This window comes from Oxyura jamaicensis, chromosome 28 (genome assembly GCF_011077185.1).
Source record: "Oxyura jamaicensis isolate SHBP4307 breed ruddy duck chromosome 28, BPBGC_Ojam_1.0, whole genome shotgun sequence".
NCBI lineage: Eukaryota > Metazoa > Chordata > Aves > Anseriformes > Anatidae > Oxyura > Oxyura jamaicensis.
In genome coordinates, this window is record NC_048920.1 from 777,185 (window position 1) to 800,453 (window position 23,269).

Below are 23,269 nucleotides of genomic sequence, written 5' to 3' on the forward strand. Positions count from 1 at the left end.
CGGGAGGCAGCGAGGCCGGAGGCACCGGGGGCTTCCTGGGGGCTGCCAAGTGACGTGAGGTGTTCGCAAGCACCCGGCGTGCTCAGCGCTCGTCCCGGCTTGAGGATGATGACCCCCCCGGGATGCCCCCCATGGGCCGGGGGCGTGCGGAGGAGCTGGGTTTTGGCACGGTCGCTGCCCCCTGTGCTGCGCCTCAGAGGTGGTGGGGACGCGGGGGCAGAGCGGCTCAGCTCCAGGGGCAGGAGGAGAACCCCCGGGTCCGTGCGGTGGGGAGTGGGACCAACGCCACCGCTTGGTCCTTTGGGGTTTTTGGGGTCATTGTCACTGGTGCCTCGATTTCCCTGCGTGTGGTGGGCACGGGGGGCTCTGCCCAGGCCCCGCGTCCAGAGCGTCCCCAGCCTCCTCCCAGCTCGTGGGTCTGTTGTGTGGGTTCGTGATGTGTGCTCGTGGGCCCCGGAGGTCTGGAGGATGGAGACCGGCTCCAAAATCTGCCCTGCAACCTGCTGCAGTTCCTCAGGTCCAAACGCAGCCGGAGAACAAAGCCGAGCAGAACGAAGCCGTGGGTGAGGAGAGGAACGGCCCCGAGCAGGCACCGCCCGCAGCAGCAGCAGCAGCCCGGGAGCTGCGGCTTCCAAGAAACAGAAAATAAGGAGGGTTTAAAGAAAAAAAAAAAAAAAAAAAGAAAAAAGTTCCCCGATTACATCTGGTGAAGTGACAAATCTGCCAGGCAGGTGATTATCCTGTGTACGGACGTGCCGAACACAGATGCCGATAGGATTAAAGGGGAAGGGGAAGGGGGGGGGAGCTCTCCCCGTTAAACCAACACCTGATAAAAGAATAAACCAGCCGGAGGAAGAGATTGCCTGCGCTGCCAAGGTCGTGCGGGGAGGGGGCGGCTCCCGAGCCCCTCGCCCCCAGCTCGCGGGCGGGCAGAGCCCCCCCGGCCCCGGCCGCCCCGTACCCGGCATGCCCTCGGCGCGCTGCTTCCTTTCCAGGCACGTCCCGGGCATCCCCTCGGGACGGCGCAGAAAATTAACAGCAGTTCAGATCTGAGGAACTTTATGACACGTGTATGATAGGACTGAACCAGGGCGTAATTGAATGACGGATGAGCTTCCAAGAGCCACATTTCCAGGGAGTAATGAAAAATAGAAGTGCTATTGACTAAAGGAGCTTTCGGCGGCTGCTCCGCGCGGCGCGGGATGAGCAGGCTGCCGGCAGGGGGAATGCATCAATACGGCAAGTAATAGCTCAGTTATTATAACTCTGGAAATGTCATTCAGGCCTAACCAGAGAACACTAGCTATTAACTAGCCTTAAACAGAGCGCACGAGGCGGGGAGCCCGGCCTGGGAGCTCCCGATAATTATTTTACTTTTCTTTGTGGCTCCGCAGCGGTTTCCGTGGCGGGGGCTGGCCGCAGCGCGCCCCCCTCCCCTGCACCCCGCTGCGGGGCAGGACCTGGCCCCGTGGCACCCAGGCGGGCATCTCCGTGCTGCTGCTGTTCTGCAGCGCTCGTGCAGGGCGGCACGGCTTTGGTACAGGTTTGGCACAGCTTTGGTACAGGTTTGGCACGGCTTTGGCACAGGTTTGGCACAGGTTTGGCACAGGTTTGGCACGGCTTTGGCACAGGTTTGGCACGGCTTTGGCACAGGTTTGGCACGGCTTTGGCACAGCGCTGCTCTTGGCCCCTCCGGCCACAAGCGCGGGGCCGAAGCCGCCGCAGCTTCCTCCGGAGCCTCTGCAGAGGCCGGTGAACAGCGGAGACCTGCCCGGGGCTTGCAGCCTGCCTGCATCAGGGCACGGTGCGCCGCGGACCCCTGAGGTGTAATGAAAGCCTGTGGGGAGAGTATCGAGTGAACCTAAATGGATTTTCTCCATTAACACAGACCTATCATCCAGTTATCAGCTCCTCGGCGCTGAGTGCCCGGGGCCTGCGGTCAGAGCGCCTGGCGCTGGAAGTGCTCTCCGCCGGCGCGGCAAACATTGCCACAGCAGCACCCACCCCACGAGCTCGCGTGGGACGATGCCTGTGCCCTCTCCCCGGCACGCCTGGCACGGTTGTGCCCTTCCCCGTGTGCTTTTGGAGCCAGCTCCTTCGGTCTCCTTTATGGGGTTGTCCAATCTGGGGCACCCTTTGCTGGGACAGGGTCCCTGGTTCGGGACGGTGGGGTGCCCGTGTGGCCGTGGTGCAAATCCAACCTTCCCCGTGCGCCCCCTGCCCGCGGTGGAGGTGCTGGGGTCTGCGGTGAGCAGCAGGAGCGGAGGAAGCAGGTCTCATTCCTGCACACAGCCGCTACCTGCTTTGCAAGTCAGAGTTCATCATTAGCCAGGAAATAATTAATTGTTGGGCAGACAAAAGGCATCGCTCGCCCCCCCCCCGGGACCCCGTCAAAGGGAGCTGTCAGGGGCTGGCGTGATAAATTACGGCTCCGCTGGCTCTGCAGCCCGTCACCGTCAGGGCTGGGGAGAAATGTCCCACGTCGTCCTTTTGATTGGGGGTCACCGCGGGTCTGGATTCCGTCTGGCGTCCCCTGGCCGCAGGGACAGGGACGTTGGGGTGGCATAGGGGGCGCAAGGGCCAGACGGGGCCACGGGGCTGGGGCAGAGAGGCCGGGAAAGGGGCTGGAGGGCGAGCAGCGCCCGTCCTGGCCGTGTCCCCCTGTCCATCTCCGTGTCCTCCTGTCCCCCTGCGGCATCCCGCTGGTGGCTCGTCAGCATCGGTGGCGTCATTGCGGGGCTGTCCCCAGCTCCTGCCCTGTCCCCAGCTCCTGCCCGTCAGAAGAGCGCGGCCACGCTCGTCGGCAACGTGCTGGGAAACCGCGTGCGTGAAATCTCCTTCGAATGGAAGCGTCGCAAGGTTAAAAAGTCACCCCTGAAACACGCCACCCCCGGCTGTCCCCGGGCTGCAACGGCGATGCCGCCTGAAAGCAGAGCGTGCGACAGCCGGAGTGATGGGGGGTGAAAGGAGGCGAGGCCGGGGCCATGGCCGGGCACCTCCCGCGGTGTCCCCACGGAGGGAGACCCGACCCGGGGTTAGTGGAGCCGTGAGCCAAAGGGGGGTGGAGGAGGCTGCTGGCGGGCTGCTGGCGCTGAGCCATGTTAATTGGTGTGCCTTAAACGAAGCGAGGTGGGCAGGGCTCCCAGCCCAGCCTCAGGACGGGGAAACTGAGGCACGGAGGCTGCAGCGGGTCAAGCCTTGCCCCTGGCTCTGGGACCAGGCAAACAAAAGAGCCCCTGGGGCCGAGGCAGCGGGGTGGTCGGAGAGCTGTCCCCAGCGTGCCAGGGCCCGAACTTGCCGTGTAATGCAGCTCGACAGCGCTAACGAGGCCAGCCCCGAGCGGGTGAGCTGCAGGTGGGGTGCGGGGGCCGTGCGCCCCGTCCCCTTTTGGAGACCCCCAGACGGGCGCCTTTGTCTGGATGCCCAGCGGGGCCCGGCGCGGGCGGCGGGGGGCCCGGCTGCCTGCAGCAGATAACCCCCAGCGGCTCCCGCCCCGCGCCCCTTATCAGACACGTTAATTAGGGCGCTCAGCGTGAGCAGCCGGAGCACGTATGAGCACGCGTGGCCTCGTGCACGGGGCGGCACGTGTGTCTGCGGGGAGCGACGCGCGGCGGGACTCGTGCACGGTGCTGGGGGGCAGCGAGCAGGACGGGTGTGCGTGGGGGGCACGCGTGTCGGTCTGGGCGTGCGTGGGGCTGGGAGCGTGCGGGCAGGGAGGCGCAGGGGCACTGGGCTGGGGGTGCTGGGGTGCACAGGGTTTGGGCACAGCGGGGACCTGCCAAGCACAGCAGCCTCGTCTCCTCTCCTCGCCTCCCCGCCGGAGCCCGGTGCCCTGCTCACCTTTGCTGTCAGCCGGCTCCGTAAACACCTTCTGCTGCGGCGGCTCGGCCCTGTCCTGAGCCATCTGGCCGCCGGCTCTTGCCATGCTCCGCTCGCCCTCCCCTGGCCCCTTCCCCTGCTCCCACCGAGACCCTCGGCTCCTCTCCCGTCCTCCCCCCCAGCACCCCTGGGTGTTGGGGTCCCGGCGTTGCCGCCCGCCCCATCCCGTGCCCACCCCGCGGTGACCCCGCGTCTCTCCAGGAACGGCGGCGGGAGACGAGGACGCACAATTGACGGCGCTAACGCAATTATCGTTACATTTTCCAGCCGCCGTCTCTCCGACAATGAATTTCTGATCTGATTAAATTTGCGCGGACCCCGGTGGCACACGCAGATGTCTGCCGCCAGCCCCGCAGCCGGCTGGGCTCGGGCGCTCCCGGAGCGCTCTGCGGCTGAGGGCAAGGGGTCAGCGTGATCGGGGACCCCCGGAGCCCCCCGCCCCGAAGGGAGATGGCAGCATCACCGCCGCCGGCAGGGCCGGCGCTGGGAGATGTCACCCGGCCACGACGCAGAGCAGAGGAGATGGGGACGGTGCTGCCGCACGGGCGAGGAGCACCCAAGGGTGCCCCCAGCACGCTGCAGGGGGTGTCGGGGCTTTCCCCTGCAGTTTGCCCCTCGGGGTCCTGCCTTGGCTGGACCCCGCTGCCCGGTCCCGGCAGGGTCCGGCTGCAGGGGGGGTGACGGGGGGGGGGATCTGTGCCGCCTGGCTTATTACCGAGTTTAACCTACAGCCTTCCTTACATGCCACAGTGCCCGTAACTAGTGCAGAGGCTGCTTTTATGTGCAAATGAGCCTTTTTTTTTTTTTAATCTTTGACAGAGAATGTGCTGTGTTTACATAACAGAGGGCCCTGGTACTCTGGAGAGGGCCACTGACAGTGCTGGCAGGAGATGTTAAGAAAGATCTAACATTTCTGATCTCTGTTTAGCCAGAGGCGCTGAGAGGCAGCAGGGGAGGGTGGCCGGGGGTGCGCCCGGGGGACAGCGGCTCTACTCCTGCTGCCCGGGGCACGGCCAGGCAGGGGTCAGGGGCTTTGAGCCACCCCTGGGGGCTGTGACCCACCCCTGGGGGCCCTGAGCCACGGGACGGGGCCGTGGGCGCAGCTCCGAGACCTCTGCATCGAGGGGGGACGCAGCCGGTGGCCTTGCTTGGTGGCACGGGACAGCACGAGAGAGCCACGAGGCTGTGGCATCAGCCTGGCCGTGTCCATGTCCCCCCCAGGGGTGCTGGGGAGGCCACCCAAGGGTGCCCCCAGCACCCAGACCTGCATCAGCTGCGGCAAACCTGGCGGGGGGGGGCAGGGGGAGCTGCTGCTGCCGGGTTAAGTGGGACGATGACCAATATCCAAAGGCCCGCCGGGTTAAAATGCATTAATTCAGGGTAGTCCGTTAATGGCAGTATTGATTAGTCTCAGTGCTGTGCTAACGAGCAGCCATGTTAATGAGGGGCGAGGGGTGTGAGTTGCAGCAGCTGGTGCAGATCCAGGCAGCTGTGACTGAGGGGGGGGGGGGGTGCCCCCCCCAAAAGGGGCTGGGGGCTGCCGAGGCACGGCTCTGGCATGAGAACGGCGCATTTCGGTGCCAAAAGCCCGGATTTCCCATTGACACCTGCTTTTTTTTTTTTTTTTTTTTCCTCCAGGAAAGTGAGTAACCTTGTGAGGCAGAGGAAAACCTGTCTTGTCTGTGCCTGTATCAATCAATCAGCCGCGTGTATCTCTCCATCTCCCCGTCCGTCCGTCTCGTTATTTCCTACTGTACTTTGTCATCGCGGCAGCGCCCGGCTACAATTTAATCAGCGCCCGTGTTAAGAGGTCTGCGCCGTCTGGTCGGGTTTGGTCCCGGACCAGAACATGCTAAAAGCTCCCGTTTCTGTTTCCCAAAGCATCCTGGTGGTTGTTTTTTTTTTTTTTTGGGGGGGGGGGGGACAGGAGAAAGCTGGAGCAGGTTCACATTTCTGCGGGGCTGAAATCCAGCCCGGGACCTGGTGGCTGCTCCCTGAAAAGCCGCTTGGTTTTTGGACTGGCTTGCTTTTTTCTTTTTTTTTTTCTTTTTTTTTTCCCCTTTAAAATACCGAAGGACTGAGTTTCTTCACCCTGCCCTTTCGCAGCCCCGTTCCCTGCGCCGTGTGGCAGGAACGATGCCCAAATTCACCTTTTCCTGCTGCTTTCCTGTTTCTTAGTGTAACTTTGCAAAACTTGTGCTGCTTTGGGCAGTTGCCAGTGCAGGGAGCAGAGGAGCCGGGCTCTGGCTCCAGGATGTCCCTGCTCTGTGGCGGGGGCACCTGTGGGTGCCGAGGGTCCGCGTTCCCGGGCACGCCGGCAGTGATGCCGGAGCAGAGAGCACGGCGAGATCACGATCGGGGCAGAAGGTCTGGCACGAGGGGTTTCCACATCTCTTCTCCCGCTTTGCTTCCCCAGCACCTTCCGCCCAAGACCCCGTTGGGTCCTTAGAGAAATGAGTTAAAACTCACACGGTGACAGTAATTGTCACCATGACGCTGCCCTGACCCGTAGGCAGCTCAGTCCCAGCTCCTCCTGCTGTAGCCAAACCAGCTCCATCGTTCCTCTGCTCCCTTCAAATGCATCACGGGGAGGAAGCGCAGCCTGGTTTTGGGGTGCCGGTGAGTTCCCCCGAGGGCAGCCCCGCGGCGGGACGTCAGCCGCAGCCCGGTGCCGGCTGCCGGGGGGGGCGGTTTGCGCACGGCAGCCCCTGAGAAGTTCAGCTGCCCGCGGCGCTCCACGGCTCCTCGTCCTCGAGCCAGCCTCCAAATTAACGTGAGGGGTGGAGGGCACCTCTTACGGGATCACTGCGTCGTCTTGAGAGCGTCCGAGATGTGCGAAGGGCCGAGGGCTGCTTCGCGGGGTGAATGGGACCGGGCTGCAGGAGGACGCCCGGCTCTCACGGTGCCGTGCCTGTGCCCGGAGCCCTGCGGGTTGGGGGCTGCGGGACCGCGCTCCCCGGGGTCCAGCCTCACGGGCCAGATCCTGCCCCAGCTCAGGGTGCTGGGGGTGTCCCCGGGGCAGCGCGTGCCCTTCTGCACCGCTGCGTTTTTGCCACCTGTTGATGGAAACCTCTCCGAGGCGCCGCGTGTCCAGGGCGCTCGGCCGCCGCATGCTGCGGATTCGGCGGGCTCGCGCCTGCATTTAAACAAATTTTGTTGTTTTTTTTTTTTTTTTTTTTCCCCGTTATAAAGTCTTACCGTCGCCTGCGGGAGGGTGGATTGCTGCTCTTTTTCTAGATCTGCAAACAGGCTGAAATAATAGCTGCGGGTGTACCCATTTATCTATGTGTCTATCTATTCATGCATCCCATCTCATCCCACTCTGTCACCCGGTCCTGTAATATCTCAGCATCTCCCTAAAGCAAAAGATGACAATAAAGTGTAAATGGGGAGTGTTGGCTCTGGAGCATAATGATGGCAATTTAGATGCCAGCCATAATTTTTCCACCGTTGCCCCAGGTAACAGAGCAGTTGTCTCCTGTGGGAGCGCGGGCGAGCCCGGACGAGGTTACCTCCACTCTCCTGTGTCTAATCGCCGCCGCGCGTTTCTCTGGCTGTCATTTACATTTGAAAAAAGGGAAGGGAAATATCTTTAAATCAAGATGAGTGAGCCTCTGGAGGGCGAGGCTGCGCCAGCCTGGGAGGCTCCCCAGCGCTGGAGGCCCCCGGCCAGCCCCAAACCAGGGCCTCGAGCACCCGGGGGTGTTGCGGGGACGTCGGCCGCTCGCTGCCCACGTCGCCCTGATTTTGGGCTCGGGTTCCCCGCAGGCGTTGCGGGCGAGCTGGAAGCGGTCCCCCACGGCGGGGGAAAGCAATCGGGGGCGGCGGTGCTGCATGGCGATTTGCATATCATTACCCACAATGTGCTGCCCTCCCCGGGCCCCGCTCGCCATAACCCCATTGTGTCGGTGCAGGGGCTGGGCGCCTCCACCTCTCGTGCCAAAAGTTGTAAAAGAGCCAATTTTGCAAGAAACGTGGTTGGGGTTGGTGCCGCGGGTAGCCTCGGCTGCCGGCCCGGGGAGCTCCCATGGGTGCCGCCAAGCAGCGCCTGCTGCGGGCGCGGGGCTGGGGTCTGCAGGGATGAAGAAGAGCGCTGAGAGCCGGCTCTCATGGTGCTTTGGGACCCCAGGGCAGGAGCAACAGGGTTCGTAGGGGCTGCGCCACCTGAACCTCCTGCCGGCATCGCCCCCATGTTGCATCCAGCAGCAAGGAGCCCGGGAGCTTGGCAGCAAACTGCTGTGCTGCTGGGTGCTGGGCGGAAAAATGCGCTAAGGGTGACTCCAGCGGCGCTGCCCCGCTGCTGCAGCACGCTGTCCCCGCGGGACGGGGCTGGGGGAGACACGTGGAGGACAGAAGCTGACCCAGGAGCCAAAACTGGTGACCGGGATCGAGCTTGGCAGGAGCAGGCGACCGAAGGCAGGGTGCTGGTGGCCGAAGGCTGTGGCCACGCCAGGGTTTCCCCAGCCCCGCGGAGCTGAGCCGGGCGCGCAGCCCCCGCCACGTCCCCACCACGCGGCGCGGCCACGGGCTGCGGCGGGGCTGTCAAACGGCATTAAGCCCAAAGTAACCTCCCGTCGATGGGAGCCGTCACCGTCAGTCCAGATAACTGTAATCGAGCTGCTGAATATGTAGCTGGGATCGGAGTTTTGTAGTTGAGATAAATATTGATATTAAAGCTGTCAGGGCTGGCGAAGTGACGCTTGATGCCGACTCCGCCGGTTTCTCATCGCCCAACCTGCCAGCTTCCCCTGGCCTCGGCTCTGCACGGCCCCAGGGGGCTCCCCGTGTCGCGCGGTCCCCCCAAAAAGCAGGGGCCGTGTCCTGGAGTGCCGTGGCTGTGGCTTGCTGCCATCGGCTGCGAGCAAAAGGGCGACGCCAGGCTTCAGTCCCCAGGGCCGGTGCCCTGCAGGCTGGGACGGGCCAGTGGCACCCAAAGTGCCGAACCATGGACGCCAAAATCCCTCCTCTGCCATCCCCGTCTTAGCGGTTGCTCCTGCTGGATGCCACTTGCTGTCCCCTGTCCCTGCTCCTGCGCTTGCGGCTCATCGTTGGAGGCGCTCGGCCAGCGAGAGGGGAGAGCTGAGCGCGGGTCCTCCCGTCCCCAAAAGTAACTGAAAAGGGGAAAACCGTAACAGGCGTCTCCAAACCGCCTGCCTGTCCCTGCGGGGCCGTCCGGGAGCACCTCGTATCCCACAGGTGCCCGTCCCTGTCCCTCCTCCTGCTCCCCGTGCTCCCGCGTGTTCCTTCTTTATTTTTTTAATTAGCCGATTCGCTATCTGGCGCTGAAGTGTGTTTCCAGCCACCACGCTCAGGAAACCTCATTAACACAGATCAAAAGGAGCTTTTAATGATTTATAAAGGTGCAGCAGTTTGGAGAAATTAAATAATTTACGTGGTGTGTGTACGGCGGGTCCCTCAAGACCACATTACAGGCGCACCGTGAGCTGCAGCCGGAGCCGCGCCGCGCTGCCGGAGCGTGCACGGCGCTGCACGTCCCCGCCGGGGCCGAGGGCTCGTCGCCTCCGCTTGGCAGGGCTGGGAGAGCCCAGGGCAGGGCGGCTCCGTCACCCTGCCCCACGTCTTGTTCTGGCCATCATCGGCCGGGCTGGGGACGTCGCGTTGGTGTGGTTGTCTGCAGCGCGTCGCTGCGGGGCACGGGGAGGCGTTCGTGGGAACAGAGGGGAATTGGAGAAACTTTCCCAGGTGGAAGAGCAGCTGCTCTCCCCTGGCTCTCCGGCCATGCAAAACGTTTCACCAGCGTGCTTCCAATAAACCTTGGCTCCACGGGAGCCGATGGGGTGCTGGGGTGGGATGGGGGCAGGCGTTCTGGTGCCGTGGGCTCCGTTTCCACCTGTCGAGTCCCTGGCGGAGGCAAAGGGGACCCCAAAAGCTGCTCCCAGCTCCTTGTCCTGCCCTGCAGGGCGAGCACCGTGCCAGGCACTAGCTGGGGCTTCATCTGCATGCCAGGCTCTTTTCGCAAGCATGCAGCCCGAGTCCCCAGGGCCCCCCCCAGCTCCGGGCACCGCACCGCATGCGGGCGCTGAATCTGGCTTCGCGCAGGACGCCGCTCCGCTCCGCGGCGTTGTAATGCAGGCTGCCCGAGGAGAAAAAAAGAAACAGACGGGAAAAGTAGCTTAAACGCTCCCGGCGTGAAGTCCATTGCCGGCCACGGACGTGCCAGCAACCAGCAGAGCACCAGGATTAATGGAAAAGAGCCGGAGCGCTGCGGAAAGGAGTCACGCGCCCGCGCCTCCTCCCGCGGGAGTAATTCCCCGCCGGCCCCGTGGGACGGGGAGGCTGCCTTTTTGCTCCGTTTTCCTGCATTTTGCTGCGTTTCGCTCATTCCCTGGTGGGGGGGAGAGGGGCTGGCGGCGGCGAGGGTGGCTGCTGGTGGCCGCTTTGCATTTTCATCAGGTTGCGCTAAAAAAAAAGACGGCGAGAGCGCGCCGGGCAGGGCTGGGGCTGTTTGCGGGGGGGGGGGGGGAGGGCTGCTCGGCTTTATTTTGCTCTGTAAGAGGCTTATTACTCCTGATCACGCTGTGACTATTTGAATGACGGAGAATTTCAGCAGATGAAGGTGGAAGAGAGAATTTTCTGTGCCCCGGGGCCGTGGGACCCCCGGGAGCTGGGGACCCCCGGTGCCAGCCCCCCCCCAGCCCCGCACTCGAGCCCCGCGTCGCCTCCCGCCCGGCTGCCGGAGCCCGTTCCAGCCCCTTGCTCCTCTGATGGTTGCAAACCTTCTAATTTCCAGCCTCAATTTATTCATGGCCAGTTTATACCCATTTGTTTATGTGCCAACACTGTTCTTCAGCTTAAATAGCTCTTTTCCATCCATAATATCTCCCCCCCCCCCCAACGTATTTCAGTGAGCGCAATCATATCTCTTTTCAAGCTGTTCGGGAAAGAAAAATCTGAATTATTTAACCCTTGGGACACTGGCTGGGCTTGCAGGGTGTAACCAGACCACGAGACAAATGCCCTTTGTCGGTGCTCAAGGCTGCTGCGCTCCCTCGGGGCTTTTCGAGGGGGGCTGCTGCTGCCTGGAGGGGAAACTGAGGCAGGGGCTGCGGGGGGGAGCTCGGGACGGGGTCTGGGTGCTGCGGTGCCCGGCACCACTGCCCGCTGGGCAGGGCTGACCCACGGCAAAGCTTCGCATTGGGTGCTTCTGTAGGGTTTTGTGGGGCAGGCATGTGAGGGGCGCCGTCCTCCGAGGGTCACCGGGATGTGAATTTAGATGAGATAAAAACAAAAAAACAACACAAAAACGAGAGCAAGCCGGAGAGCGCGTGTGCTGCCTCGGCAAATAGGGACGGGAAGGATTCAACCTCCCTGCCAGCAGAAATGGCTCACAGGTGGGGTGCCGAGAGCCGTGCAGGACGGGGCCGGTCCTGCCGGAGTGAAATCCTCGGCAGAGCCACACCGGTGCCACCCTGTGCGTGGAGGGGACCCACGGGTCCCTGCCCAAAGCCGGCTTCACCCCAGGGTGGAACCTCGGGGCTGGGGGGAGCCAGGGGCATCTCCTGGCAGAGCCCTGCCTGGACTTGGCCCCAGCAGCCACAGGGTCACTGGGCTCAGGTGCAGGATCTGGCCAGGGCGCAGCTGCCCCCAGGTTCCATCGGGTTGCAGAAAAAGCCTTAAAAAAAAGAAAAGTAGAGAGCGGGGGTTGGCGTGACGTCTCCCGAAAGCAGCTTTGTCATCGGGTGGGCTCTTGGAAGGCTTTTCCTCCTCCCCGGTGAAGGTCTGAGAGGGAGAAGCTGGGGAAGGAGCCCTCACAGCCCCCAGTGCCGCCCTGTCCCTGGCCGGCACCGCGCGGGGACCCGGCGGGGGGCAGCGGGGCCGCTTGGTTCGTGCCGATATTTTATTCCAGGCAATTTCACTCCAATGGATTTCCGCTCTTGTCATGCAAAAGGGGAGGCACGTGAGGGCCGGGAAAGTTCTCAATTAACGGCCAGGGGACGCGGGTGGGGAGCGAGGGCAGGGCGGTGGCACCGGGTGGGTGCTGGGGCACCCCGGGGACTCCCCTGGTGCCCCCCGCAGCCGCCCCCATGCGCGGAGCCCCCGGGGAAGGGTCCCTCGGGCTGGGGGCCGTGGGATGGGGCAGCCCCATCCCCTGCCCCGCAGAGCTGCCGGGCTGTCAGGCAGCGCTAACGGTAACGAATGCCCCTAATGAAGCACCCAATTAGCCGGGATCCCAGCCCTAATGGTAGCTGACAGAGCTGAAAGCCGCGCGGAGGCGATTGTCAAGCGCAGCATCCCACCGGGGTGAGCGCCGAGGCCGCTCCATTCATCTCTGTCAGCGACGCTCCCGCGTTAACCCTTGGGCGCTGGGCGAGGTCCGGGCCCCCACGGCCCCAAACCAGCCCCCACGCGGCCCCGGCACCAACTCGGGCACCCGGTAAATGGTGAAATCCTCCACGGTGCACGGGGCCCGAGACGGATGTGCTCAGCTCTGGCGGCACAGACCCCACAGACGGTGCCAGCCCCTGGTGCGGGTGGGTGCTGAGCACGGGGTCGTGGTGCCGCTTCCCGCCGCTCTGGCCCCAGGGGGTGGGGGGGGGGGGGGGTCCCACGTTGTGCAGAGGGGTTGGGTGAAATGCCCCATCCAGCCTTCCTGGGATCACAGCAGGCTGTGCTCAGGGGGCAGGTTTTCATTCGGCGTGACCTCAGCAGCCCCGGTGTGGCCGGGATGCACCCGCCCCTGAACCCCCCGGGGAGCCGTCGCATCCCCTCCCATCAGGCTGCAGCATTTTACCATTTTACTTTTATTTTTATTTTTTCTAACGTTTCACCTTGCAGCTGGCCCGTGGCAGCTCAGCACCGTGCCCTGGCGGCTCAGCACCACGAGCGGGTGCCGGGCTGGGCGCACGCAGCTCACCGGGGAGCGCGGGGCTTGCCAGGGAGCGTGCCGAAGCTGCCCGGCTCGGCCCATCCTGGCTGAGATCTGCGTTTTTTTTTTTTTTTTTACATATTTCAGAGCAGACGAATTAGCGATGTGCCTCGTTTAGACAGTTCAAATCCCACTCATTTTAATTAGCGCGGCCTGGCAGCCCTGCTGCGGGTATTACACGGGGCGACAGCGCGCTTTCCAGGTGGCGGGTTTTTAAAATGCTGTTGACATTTCGCGGACCGAATGACTTAAACGATAACAAATTAACAGACGGCTCCGTGCGTGCGCGCCGCTCCGTGTCTGGCTCCGCGGGAGCTCCCGCGAGCTGGAGACCCCAGCCCGGGAGCGCGCCCGGGATTTACGGGGTGGGGAAGCAGCAGGGGGGGGGATCGGAGGCACCGGTAAAGCTTTGCCGGCAATGAAAAGCCAGGACGGGTCCGAGGCAGAGTCACCCCGAGCCTGGGGTGCACGGGGATGGATGGGGACGTGCCCTGCCCATCCTGTCCCCAGCCCCGTCCCCACACCGGACCATGCCCCAGCTCCCCCCCGTGCCTCTCCACAGGGTCCCCAGGGGCCAGTCGCTGCCTGTGCTGCCCCAACTCCTGCTCGTCAGTGACACTTCTGTCACCCGTGGCTGTGGGGACGGGGACAGGGACAGGCCACGGCATCGCCAAGGATGGAGAGCCCCAGCCTGTCCCCATGTGCCATGGCCCTGTCCCCCATGTGCCATCGCCGTGTCCCCTTGTGCCATCGCCGTGTCCCCTTGTGCCATCGCCGTGTCCCCACCTCACGTCCCTCTGTCCCGGCATCCCATCACCTTCTCCCCGCATTCCGTCGCCCTCTCCATAAAATATTTCCTTAGCTTTACGTGTGACTTCATGCCTCTGGCCCTAAAAGCGCCAGGCTGAGCAGATTTATGGCTGGGGGGGGGACAGCGGGGACGGTGCCATCAAGGGCCATCAGGCTGGGGGGCCGGGATTTCACTCCTGCTGCCCCCTCCCTCCCACACACCCGCAGTGTCCTGTGCTTGTCCCCAACCCAGGAGGCCCCCCTGGGGCAGTGGGAGGGGGGCTGGGGGGCACCGTGCCGGAGCTGAGCTCTGCTCCCCCCGCAAAGGCAGAGCCCTCCCCGCAGCCCCGGGAGCGCCCGGCCCCGTCCGCGCCATTTATCACAGCTAATCAGCTTTAATTCAGCAATTTGTCAGTCCGGCAAAAGCCCTTGGAGTTGGTTGATTTTTTTTTTTCCCCAAAAATATAATTATTATTATTATTCCCCTGATAAGCGTGGGCCCTTCTGTTACAATCGCCTTAGCTTGGGCTTTAATAACAATCATTAAAATAAATAATTTTTTTTTAAATAAAAGGAAGAGAGAAGAGCTTTTTAATTTTTTTTATTGTTTTGTGTGTGTTTGAAATTGTTTCCCAGTAAATCGCGGCCCTTTGTATTAATTTTACATTTTAAAATGTTACCTTGCCAGGGGCAGGGTTGGCACAACCGACTCGGAAAAGGAGAGGGAAGGAGAGCGAGCAAAGCCCTTCTCCTTAATTAGCGCCTGTCCCTGTGTGATCAGAGTGCTTATGAGGCAGGTAATGAGCTGGATGGCGGCTCCGCGCCGCCGCCCGGCTCCTTCGGCGGGGCTGAAGGACCAGAGCCCCCATCCTGCCCCCCCCCGTCACTTTTGGGGTGCCTTTTTGGGCACCGGTGGCGATTTGGGGGCTGCTTCTGTCCCTGCTGGGGTGCGCAGAGCCCTCGGCGTGTTCGGGGCACATCCGTGTGATGAGTTGGAGCCAGCCTCAGCCCGGGTGCTCGGGCGGTGTCGGGGAGCACCGGGGGGGGTGGCCGTGGGCAGGATTGGTGCGGGGTGGGGGCACAACGTGGGACACGTATGGGACATGTGGTGTTGGGGGGAACGGTGCTGCAGGAGCCTCAAGTTAATTAGCAGAGAAAACTCATCACAAGGCGGGGGGGAAGGAGAAGCAGCAGGTTGGCTCCGGGTGCTGCTGTGGGGCGGGAGCCGCCGCGCGCGGGGCCCTCTCCCGGATCCGCTAATCCCTTAATCTCTCCGATAATCAGTGCCAAAAACGCAAATTACAACGGGATTGCGGCGCGCATCGGCACTAATACCAAAAGGGCTGATGCTTATCGCGGTGAATAATGATTTTTTTGCTCCTCCGTACCGAGCGTCGCCCGTTCGTTAATCCCACGGCACCGAGGCGCCGGGTTTAAGCTCCTGAGGTTGATGCTGGGGGGGGGGGGGGGCTGGGGGTGGGGCGGGGCCCGGCCCCGGCTGGGGGGGGGGGGGTGCAGGGCGCTGACGCCGGCTGTGCCGCAGGTTCCACCGCGGGGACTACACGGTGGAGGTGAGCATCAACGACTACCTGGACATCTACTGCCCGCACTACGAGGAGCCGCTGCCCGCCGAGCGCATGGAGCGCTACGTCCTCTACATGGTCAACTACGAGGGGCACGCGTCCTGCGACCACCGGCAGAAGGGCTTCAAGCGCTGGGAGTGCAACCGCCCCGACTCCCCCAACGGGCCCCTCAAGTTTTCCGAGAAGTTCCAGCTCTTCACCCCCTTCTCGCTGGGCTTCGAGTTCCGGCCCGGCCACGAGTACTACTACATCTGTGAGTGGGGGGCTGGCGGGGGGGATGGGACACGGAGCCACGGCCGCATCCTGCGCTGCCCCCCAGGTCTGCCCCAGGTGCTCTGAGCGAAGGGGAGCGGCGGCCACCACGCTGGCTGCCCAAAACGCTGCAAAGCCCCCAAATCTGGGCACGAGGCAGGATCGGGTCCCCTTTTTAATTCCCGGAGCGGCCGGGCTCGGGGGTGGCAGTAGAGGAGGAGGAGAAAGAGGAAGAGGAGGAGGAGGAGGAGGAGGAGGAAGAGAGCTGCTCCAGCCTCGGGAAAATAAGCTAATGGGCTCAGATCAGGCTCTGGGAGCCTTGTGATCAATAAAGGGTAAAAAAGTAAAAATAAATTAGAAACCGTGACCCCTGAGCACCCGCCGGTGTCACGGGGAGGCAGGGACGCCTCTCTCCTCACTCAGGAGAGCCCGGCCTGCTTATCTCCCTTATTATTTCTCCCCCTTTTTCCTAAAGCATCTGTTTTCAGCCCACTTAATTTGTTCCTTTTATCTATATTAAATTACCATTTTCCCCCCTCGCTCTCTCCCCCCGTAAAATGTCACTCGCGAAATAACGGCAGCTACAACTCTCTCTCCCCACCCCCCCCCTCGCCCCGGTTTACTTTATTTTTTTTATTTTTTTTTATTTTTAATGTCGTTAGGGAGAGATTACACAGAAGTAAATGGTGAAGCTGATCATTGCTAAACCGGTTAGGATTCATGTCATGCGGAACATTAGAAATTATGCCTCTTTGAGGAACCGTATTTAGCAGACATGAAAGAAAAGAAATTACCTCCTCCTCGCGCCCGCGGATCGGAATGCCATTAACCTCGCGGGCACGGGGACGGAGCCGCGCTCCCGCGCTGGGCCAAGGTCGTGCGCTGGCCCTGGGGACGGGGATGGGCACCACGGGCTCTGCGCCAGGCACCGGCGCCGTCACCTTCCCAAATTTCGGCAGTCGTGTTCCCTAACAGGGCGCTGCACGAGGGGGGACGAGGAGAGGATAAGAAGTAACGGGCGCTCCGGCACCCATTGCCCGGACCCCGCTCCATCAGGGGGGGACGTGGTCCCGGTGTCACTGCTCATTCGGGGGTCCCCAGAGCCTGCCGTGTCCCCCCAGAGCTGGCGTGCCCGGAGCCGCGCGTGCCAGGCAGGGTGGCCCCTTGCTGCTGGCTCTCGCACGAGCCACATCCCAATTCCCCCTTCTTCCAGCTCAAATTAAACTTTATTCCGAGCAATGCGCTCTTCCCTTCTATAATTCAAAAAAAAAAAAAAAAAAAAAAAAAAAAGAAGAAAGAAAATTAAATTCCTATAAAAACACATATATAAAAATCACATTTTCTAATATTGCGAGGGGACTTCCACCAAGATAATTATTGCAATTACTCCCTTTGTCTCTCCCATCGAGTATTAGTTTTGCTCTGCCTTTAGCCTCGTTTTGCCTGCGAGGGAGAGCCACGCAGACCTGCTCTCGCTCTCTCCCTCCTTGGTGGCACGGGGGACAGGACAGAGGCCACCGGAGAGCCACCAGTGGGGATCGGGCTTTGGGCAGGGGGCTCCTGTGGCACCCGTCGGCCAGAATCGCCCCATGCCGTGGGGCTGGGCATTGCAGACGTGGAGCCCCGACCCAATTCCCTTCCACGTCCCCATCCCGGGGGCTTGGGGCTGCGGGTGGGGGCAGAGCATTGCCGCCAGCACCCCGGGGTGCCACTGTGACACCTGGGGCTTCCCTGGCGGTGACACCGACACCGACCCCTCGCCCCTTCCTCCGCTCTTCCCGTCCCTGCCCTCGTGTTCTGCAAGGCATGAATCCCACGTGTTAGCCCACGGAGCTGCCAGAGGCAGCCTGAATCCTTGCTGCTGATCGCTGCCAGCTGCACTGGGACCAGTAAGGACCCTTCACTGGGCCAGCCCCAGCCCTCCCGCTATAAAGGGTCCCTGCCCCAAGGGGGTCCCTGCCCCGAGGGGGTCCCCACTGGGGGGCTGTGGGGTCTGAGCTGCTGCTTGCTAACGGGGCCACTTCTCTCTCCCCTTTGTGCTTCTCCGCAGCTGCTTCTCCCCCGAACATGGTGGACAGGCCCTGCCTCAAGCTGAAGGTTTACGTTCGGCCGACGAGTAAGTGAGCGCCGTGGGGCCGTGGGGGGCAGCCGTGGGGGGCAGCCGTGGGGGGCAGCCGCCCGGCGGGGTGGGCTGCTGGCCCCCGGGGGCTGCTGCTCCCAGCCACGTGAGGGGGGACCTCTCGTTTCCGTGGGACTCGGCTGCATAAAAGTGGCTTTAAGGGAGGGGAGGTTTGGGGCAGGAGCCCCTGGGCTTTGGCAGAACGCAGACCCTGCGCCAAGTGCTGTGGTTGCATCCCACCCCCACGGCATGCCAGGTCCTGGGTGACCCCCGGCGTCCCCAGGGTGCGCGGCACCGAGGTGCCGGAGGCTGCCAGCACCAGGGGGGCAAATCCTGCTGGTGTCCTGGGGCTCGGGGGTGCCCCCATCCTGCCCCAACGGCTCCTCTGCGGGGTCCGTGCCCGGAGCCACGGCTGGCGCAGGGCGAGCGCCTCGCCTGGGCGGCTGCCGCCTGCCGCTGGGTTTCAGAAAGGGGGGAAAAAAAAATAATAATCTCTGCACAGTGGCTACTTTTCAGAATCAAATAACTCAGCCATTTAAAAAAACAAATTAATAATTTTCTTCTCCTGTTAACGTGTAATTAGCAAATGGCAGCAGCTCTCCCTGGGGAAGGGCTGAGTGCCTGCGAAATGTCACCATTTAAAAGGATGTCTTTCTTTTTTTTTATTTGCATGGCTTTAAAATAAAACCCAATATAATGAAACCATCTGTAAAAAATCATTCTGTTTTGTTCAGGACTAGGGCATAATGGGGGGAAAAATCTCTCCTGATATATTTTTTTTTTAGTATTTTAATAATATCGGGATTTTATTATGTGGGTGCCTTGCAGAGACGAAGGGCTGCCTTTGTGCAGCCGTGGCACAGGCACTGCTCGGGGGGTGGGGACACTGGGTCCCCGGGGGTTCTGCTGCAGACCCTGGGACCTTTACATCTGCAAGCACCCGGCCCTGGGTGAGAGGGGTCCTGGGTGACCCCACAGGAGGACCCTGCAGGATGGGGGCAGGAGGATGGGGCAGGGGCAGGCGCTGCTTTTCCTGGCTCTGGGTTTGTAAAAAAAAAAAAAAATCCTTAACCCGGTGATAAACACGAGAGAGCAGAGCCCGGGGAACGCACTGACAGCGTTAGCCATAATTTAACTTATTTCTGGCCACACGCTGCTCCGCCACCCGGCGCGGTGCCAGATTGCCGGGCTGGTGGCACGCAGCTGGGCCGGATCCAGCCCTGCTGGCGTCCAAGCAGCCGGGGAGGCGGCGCAGGGGACGGGGCCCAGGCGCTGCCTGGCACCACCCTGGGGTCCCCAAACCCAGTGGGGTGCCGAGCATCGCCCGCCGTGCCCCGGGGTGGGCTCAGCCGTCTCACGCCTCCCTTCTCCCTCCCGCAGACGATTCCCTCTACGAGTCCCCGGAGCCCATCTTCACCAGCAACAACTCGTGCTGCAGCCTCAGGGTGCCGCACGCCGCGCTCGTGGTGGTGCCGGTCTTCTGGACGCTGCTGGCCTCCTAGCGCTGCGGGGCGAGGTGCGGGACGGAGCGGGGCTGTGCTGCCGGCCAGGAGCCCCCCGGAGCCCCCCGCACCAGTGCAGCGCGCCGGGGGAGCGGTCCCGCACCGGCGGCGGTGGAGCCGGGACGGATCCTGCCCGCGCGCCTCGAGGGCTCCCTTCCCTGCAGCTCGCTCGGCTCCGGCTCGCCCGTAGGATGTTGCTTTTTACATTTCTAGACCAAATATAGAGTCCTGATTTTTGATTTTTTTCTCTCGATTTTTTTTTTTTTAAAAAAAAAAGATTTTTATTTTTCGTTGGCTCTGTTTCAGTCCAGGCTTCCCCGTGTCAGACTGAACCGCACGGGGGGGCCCCGGGCGCTGAGCCCCTCTCTCCGGGGCCGTGGTGGCTGCGGCACGGCACGCTGCCTTCGCCCGGCGAGATGGACACCGCCACGGTGCTGATGGCATGGACTTCTTCCCAGCCCGGCCGCCCCTCCTGCAGCAGGACGTCGCAGCGCACGGGGATGGGGGACCCGGACGGACACAGGGCCGCTGGGGGGGTCCCCAAGCTGCGAGCCCCACGGGGTGACCCCTCCCCACTGTGGATGTCACCTCTGTCCCTGCGGGGCGGCTCCGCCAGCAGTGAAGTGGCAGCACCCACGGGGAGCCCTGGGGGTCCCGGATGGCACCAGGAGCCCCCCTGGGTGCTCGGCTGGATCTGGGGCTGGAGCAGGGCCGACCGCTGCCAACCCCCCCAGTGCTGCATCCCCTCCGTGTCAGCCCAAGCACCGCCTGTGCCCCCCCGGGGGCTGGATTTCCCCCCAGCGCCAGGATGGAGCAGCTTTTTGGGTCTGCACCCCGTCCTCCTCGCCGCCTCCCAGCTGCTCGTGGCTCCGCGGGCTCATCCCCAGCATCGGCCGTGGGGGGCGGACGGGCCCCCCCCCATGATTGTCCCCCCCGCTCCGCGCGGGGCTGGCACCGGGGCCACGGCTGCGCCGGGCTTTGGCTTGTTCTTCTCTTCTTTCTTCGCATCCAAAAGAAAACCACGGAAAAACCCCATCGGCCCCGAAGCGCAGGGGGTGGGAGATGAACCAGAGAGGGGCCCGGCCCCTCCTCGCCTTAAATCCAGGACTGTCCCCCCCCCCCCGAGGGGCTCACGCCGGGGGCGGTGGCCCCGGGACGCCGGCTCTGCCCGCACCGAGCCCTTTCCACGGACCTTTTCCAGCCCCGTCTCTTTTCTCCGCGGGGGCCCGGGGGCCGCTCCGCTCTGTAAATACAGCCGGCAGGCGCTATACTGTGAGCGTTTTTTTATGTATTGTTGAGAATGAATTTTATGGAAGGGTTTATTTTATTTTTATTTGATTATTTTTATTTTTTAGACTAGGACGCTGAAATCTCGCAATAAGCTCATCTCAACCATCCAAAAAAAAAAATAAAATTACAAAACGACGATTAAAAAAAAAAAAAAAAAAAACGCATTCCCCCCCCCCCCCCCCCCCCCCCCCCCCTGCCCTCCCCCCCCCTGTCCCCCTGTGTCTTGACCAGGTCGTGGTTCTCGAAGGCGAGCGAAAGCATCGTGGTTCTCCTGGCACCGGTACCCCGGGGGCGAGGGGGGGGGCCGGGGGCCGTGCCCGGGCACCGCTCCAGCACCGCCGGGCTCGCAGGGGAGTGGCGACGGCAAAACCTGGCCTTCGGTCTGTGTTTTATATATATATAGATTATATATATAAATATCTATATTGTGTACAGCGACTGTGAGAGAGTTAAAAGCAAAGTGAGGCAGCAACACTTGCAGGGAGCTCTGAGCAGAGGCGAGGGTTGGGTGAGGGCTGGGGGGGGGTTGCTTGGGTCGGTTTTTCCCTTGGGAGCAGCCCGCTGTCGGCGCTGGTTTTGCGTGTTGGTCTCCGTCCCGCCTAGCTTCGTCCTTAGCCACGCCGCTTTCGTCCTCGACGTCGTGCTGATGGTAACCGGATCACCACCTAATTTGGATTCTGTATTTTTTTATAATAAAATAAAAATAAATGTCATGTGAGGCCCTTGCTTTCGAGAAGTGCCTTTCCCTCCTGCCGGGCTCCGATCCAAAACGCGCCACCGGTCCGGCCACCAGCGGCACTGGGAGGAACTGGGAGGCACTGGGGCACAGCGGGGTGGCCGCGCTCGGCTCCTTCCCCACTCCCCATGCCGCCCTCTCCAGCGGTGCGAGGGGGCCGTGCCGCCAGACCGCTCTGCTGGGTGGTGCGTTAATTACGGGAAGGATTTAATTACTGTGTTAATGAATAATAATGGATATTAAATTAATTAATATGCGATTGTTGATAGTACTTAATTATTGGAGGCAATGCAGCCCGGTGGGTGGGCGCTGCGGGCTGGGACGCGGCGCTCCGGCGTCTCCCCAGGCGCTCGCCTGCCGCTGCCTCAGTTTCCCCTTGTGCTGCATTGGGCCAGTGCCTGGCGATGTCCCCAGCGGCCACCAAACCTGGGGCAGGATGCTCCGAGGGGCATCACACACATCCTGGGGGGCATTTTCCTAACCCCGTGGCAGCTCCCACCGCGAGCCGCCTCCCCAGGCAGAGCAGCGCTCGCACCGGGCGCCCGCCCGCGCTTGTTTGTCGCAGCCCTAAATAACTTTTTTGTGCGGCCCATGTTAATTTCCAGCGTTTAATGCATATTTCAGCATAATTAGCAGAATAGGAACAATCCGCTGTTAATTAATTCAGGCTCGTGCAGCTGATCCGAGGCTCTGAAGTTTGCCACAAGAGGGTGAAAGACTCATTTTGCTTTTTAATAAGGGCCATCTGTGTGCCAGGCGCGGGGAGCGACACCAGCACCGACGGACGGGGATGCGACGCCCGCGCCGCTCCTCCTCGCCCCGGCAAACCCTGCGCCGGGCTGGGAAACCGCAAAGTGCCAGAGAAAGAGCCCGGCAGGGACAAGGGGAAAAAGGGAGCTTTTCAGCCTGACGCCGTAAGTTTTTTTTTTTTTTTTTTTTTGAGGCCTGACTCATGATTTTTTTAACACGTGGGGTTGGAAATGCGCAGTTAAAAATAGCAAGCTGGCAGGCGCAAGGCTGAGACGGATCATCGTTAGTAATTAATTAATGGAGTCATGGATTTTTAAGGCCTGAAAGGGCTCATTTTGATCAGCCCGCCTGTCTCTTTGGCAGTGGCATCGAGCTTTGATTTAAGGACCCACGGTGATGGAGAGCCCCCAGCGTCCCGCTGCAGGCAGCCCAGTGAGCACTGGCCCCCAGCCCAGTTTGGGTTATATTTAACCCAGGGCTGTGGAAGGTTCACAGCCCCATGGGGCTGGTGGGTGGCTGAGAGCCTGGGGCTGGAGCTGGGGGCTGGCTCTGACACCCCCGGGGCACCCCATGTCCTGGATTTGGGGCAACGAGCACGCTGCAGGCAGGTGGAGACCCCCGGTACCATCCCTGTTGGCTCCCCATGGGTCTGGGGTCTCTTGGGCAAAGGGGACGGGGGACACACAAGGTGAGCGACTTGGCTGGTGGGGACGTGGTGGCTTTGCCCGTCTGCAGGACCTGGGAGCTCCTTTTCTCTGCTCTCCCAGGCCCCAGCCTCGCGTCCCCTTCCCGAGCATTGCCGCGTGGGGAAGCTGCTGCGTCCTTAAAAGCTGGAGGCTGCTACGCGCCAGGTGGGGAATAACCAGCTGAAGCAGATGGGCTGTTAAGAACCAGACCCTGTTTTCGTGTCTCTCTCTTTCCTTATTTGAAGTGTCTGGCACTGTTGGGAAACAAAGAATTCCTCTGCACGCTGACCTGCAGAAATGAAACACGTCTTAACTCTCCTCTCCTCGCTAGCCGTGGCAGCGTGCAGGAAGGGAACGGACGCAGCCCCCGCGTGCCCGCTCACGGTGGGGCTTCCCAGGGGGCCGCTCCGCACCCCAGCTGGGTCTCCCAACCCGCCACAGGTCCCCCAAGGCTGATCCCACCCGGTTTCACCCCCAGGACCCCCAAAATAGCCTTGTCCCTGGGCGCAGGCTGGGTTTGCTGGAGCCCAGCGGGGTTAGGATGGGGCACAGGCTCTGGTGGCAGCGCTGGGCTGAGCCCCGTCGGAGCGGGCTGGAGCGCAGAGCCCGGACCAGCGGTGAGGACGTGGCTTTGTTGTGTAGGAGCAAAGCTGGCCAGGGGGGTGGCAGCCCCCGCACCAGCTGCAAGGGCTCCCCCCGAGCGTCACGTATGGCTGGTGGTGTCTGAAATGGGTTTTTTACGGGCCTGAGGCTCCTCTAGCACCAATTTTACTTCGTTGCCGCTCTCGTAATTGAA

General features: G+C 62.1%; 1 protein-coding gene across 1 annotated transcript; it reads left to right on the plus strand.

Moving 5' to 3' along the window:
• The first annotated feature begins 1,012 nt into the window (after positions 1-1,012).
• EFNA2 (ephrin A2) lies at positions 1,013-21,019 on the plus strand. Its single transcript, XM_035348413.1, has 4 exons — positions 1,013-1,243; positions 15,099-15,391; positions 17,441-17,506; positions 18,890-21,019. The coding sequence occupies exons 1-4, from the start codon at positions 1,203-1,205 to the stop codon at positions 19,009-19,011; spliced, it is 522 nt and encodes a 173-aa protein (XP_035204304.1). The 5' UTR covers positions 1,013-1,202; the 3' UTR covers positions 19,012-21,019.
• Positions 21,020-23,269: the final 2,250 nt, after the last annotated feature.

What these genes read in the sequence shown, in the direction of transcription:
- EFNA2 (XM_035348413.1), top strand. Translation starts at nt 1,203, where the DNA reads ATGAGCAGGCTGCCGGCAGGGGGAATGCATCAATACGGCAA. An exon ending in GGAATGCATCAATACGGCAA is followed by an intron (nt 1,244 to 15,098) that starts GTAATAGCTCAG and finishes GCTGTGCCGCAG; the next exon opens with GTTCCACCGCGGGGACTACA. An exon ending in GGTTTACGTTCGGCCGACGA is followed by an intron (nt 17,507 to 18,889) that starts GTAAGTGAGCGC and finishes TCCCTCCCGCAG; the next exon opens with ACGATTCCCTCTACGAGTCC.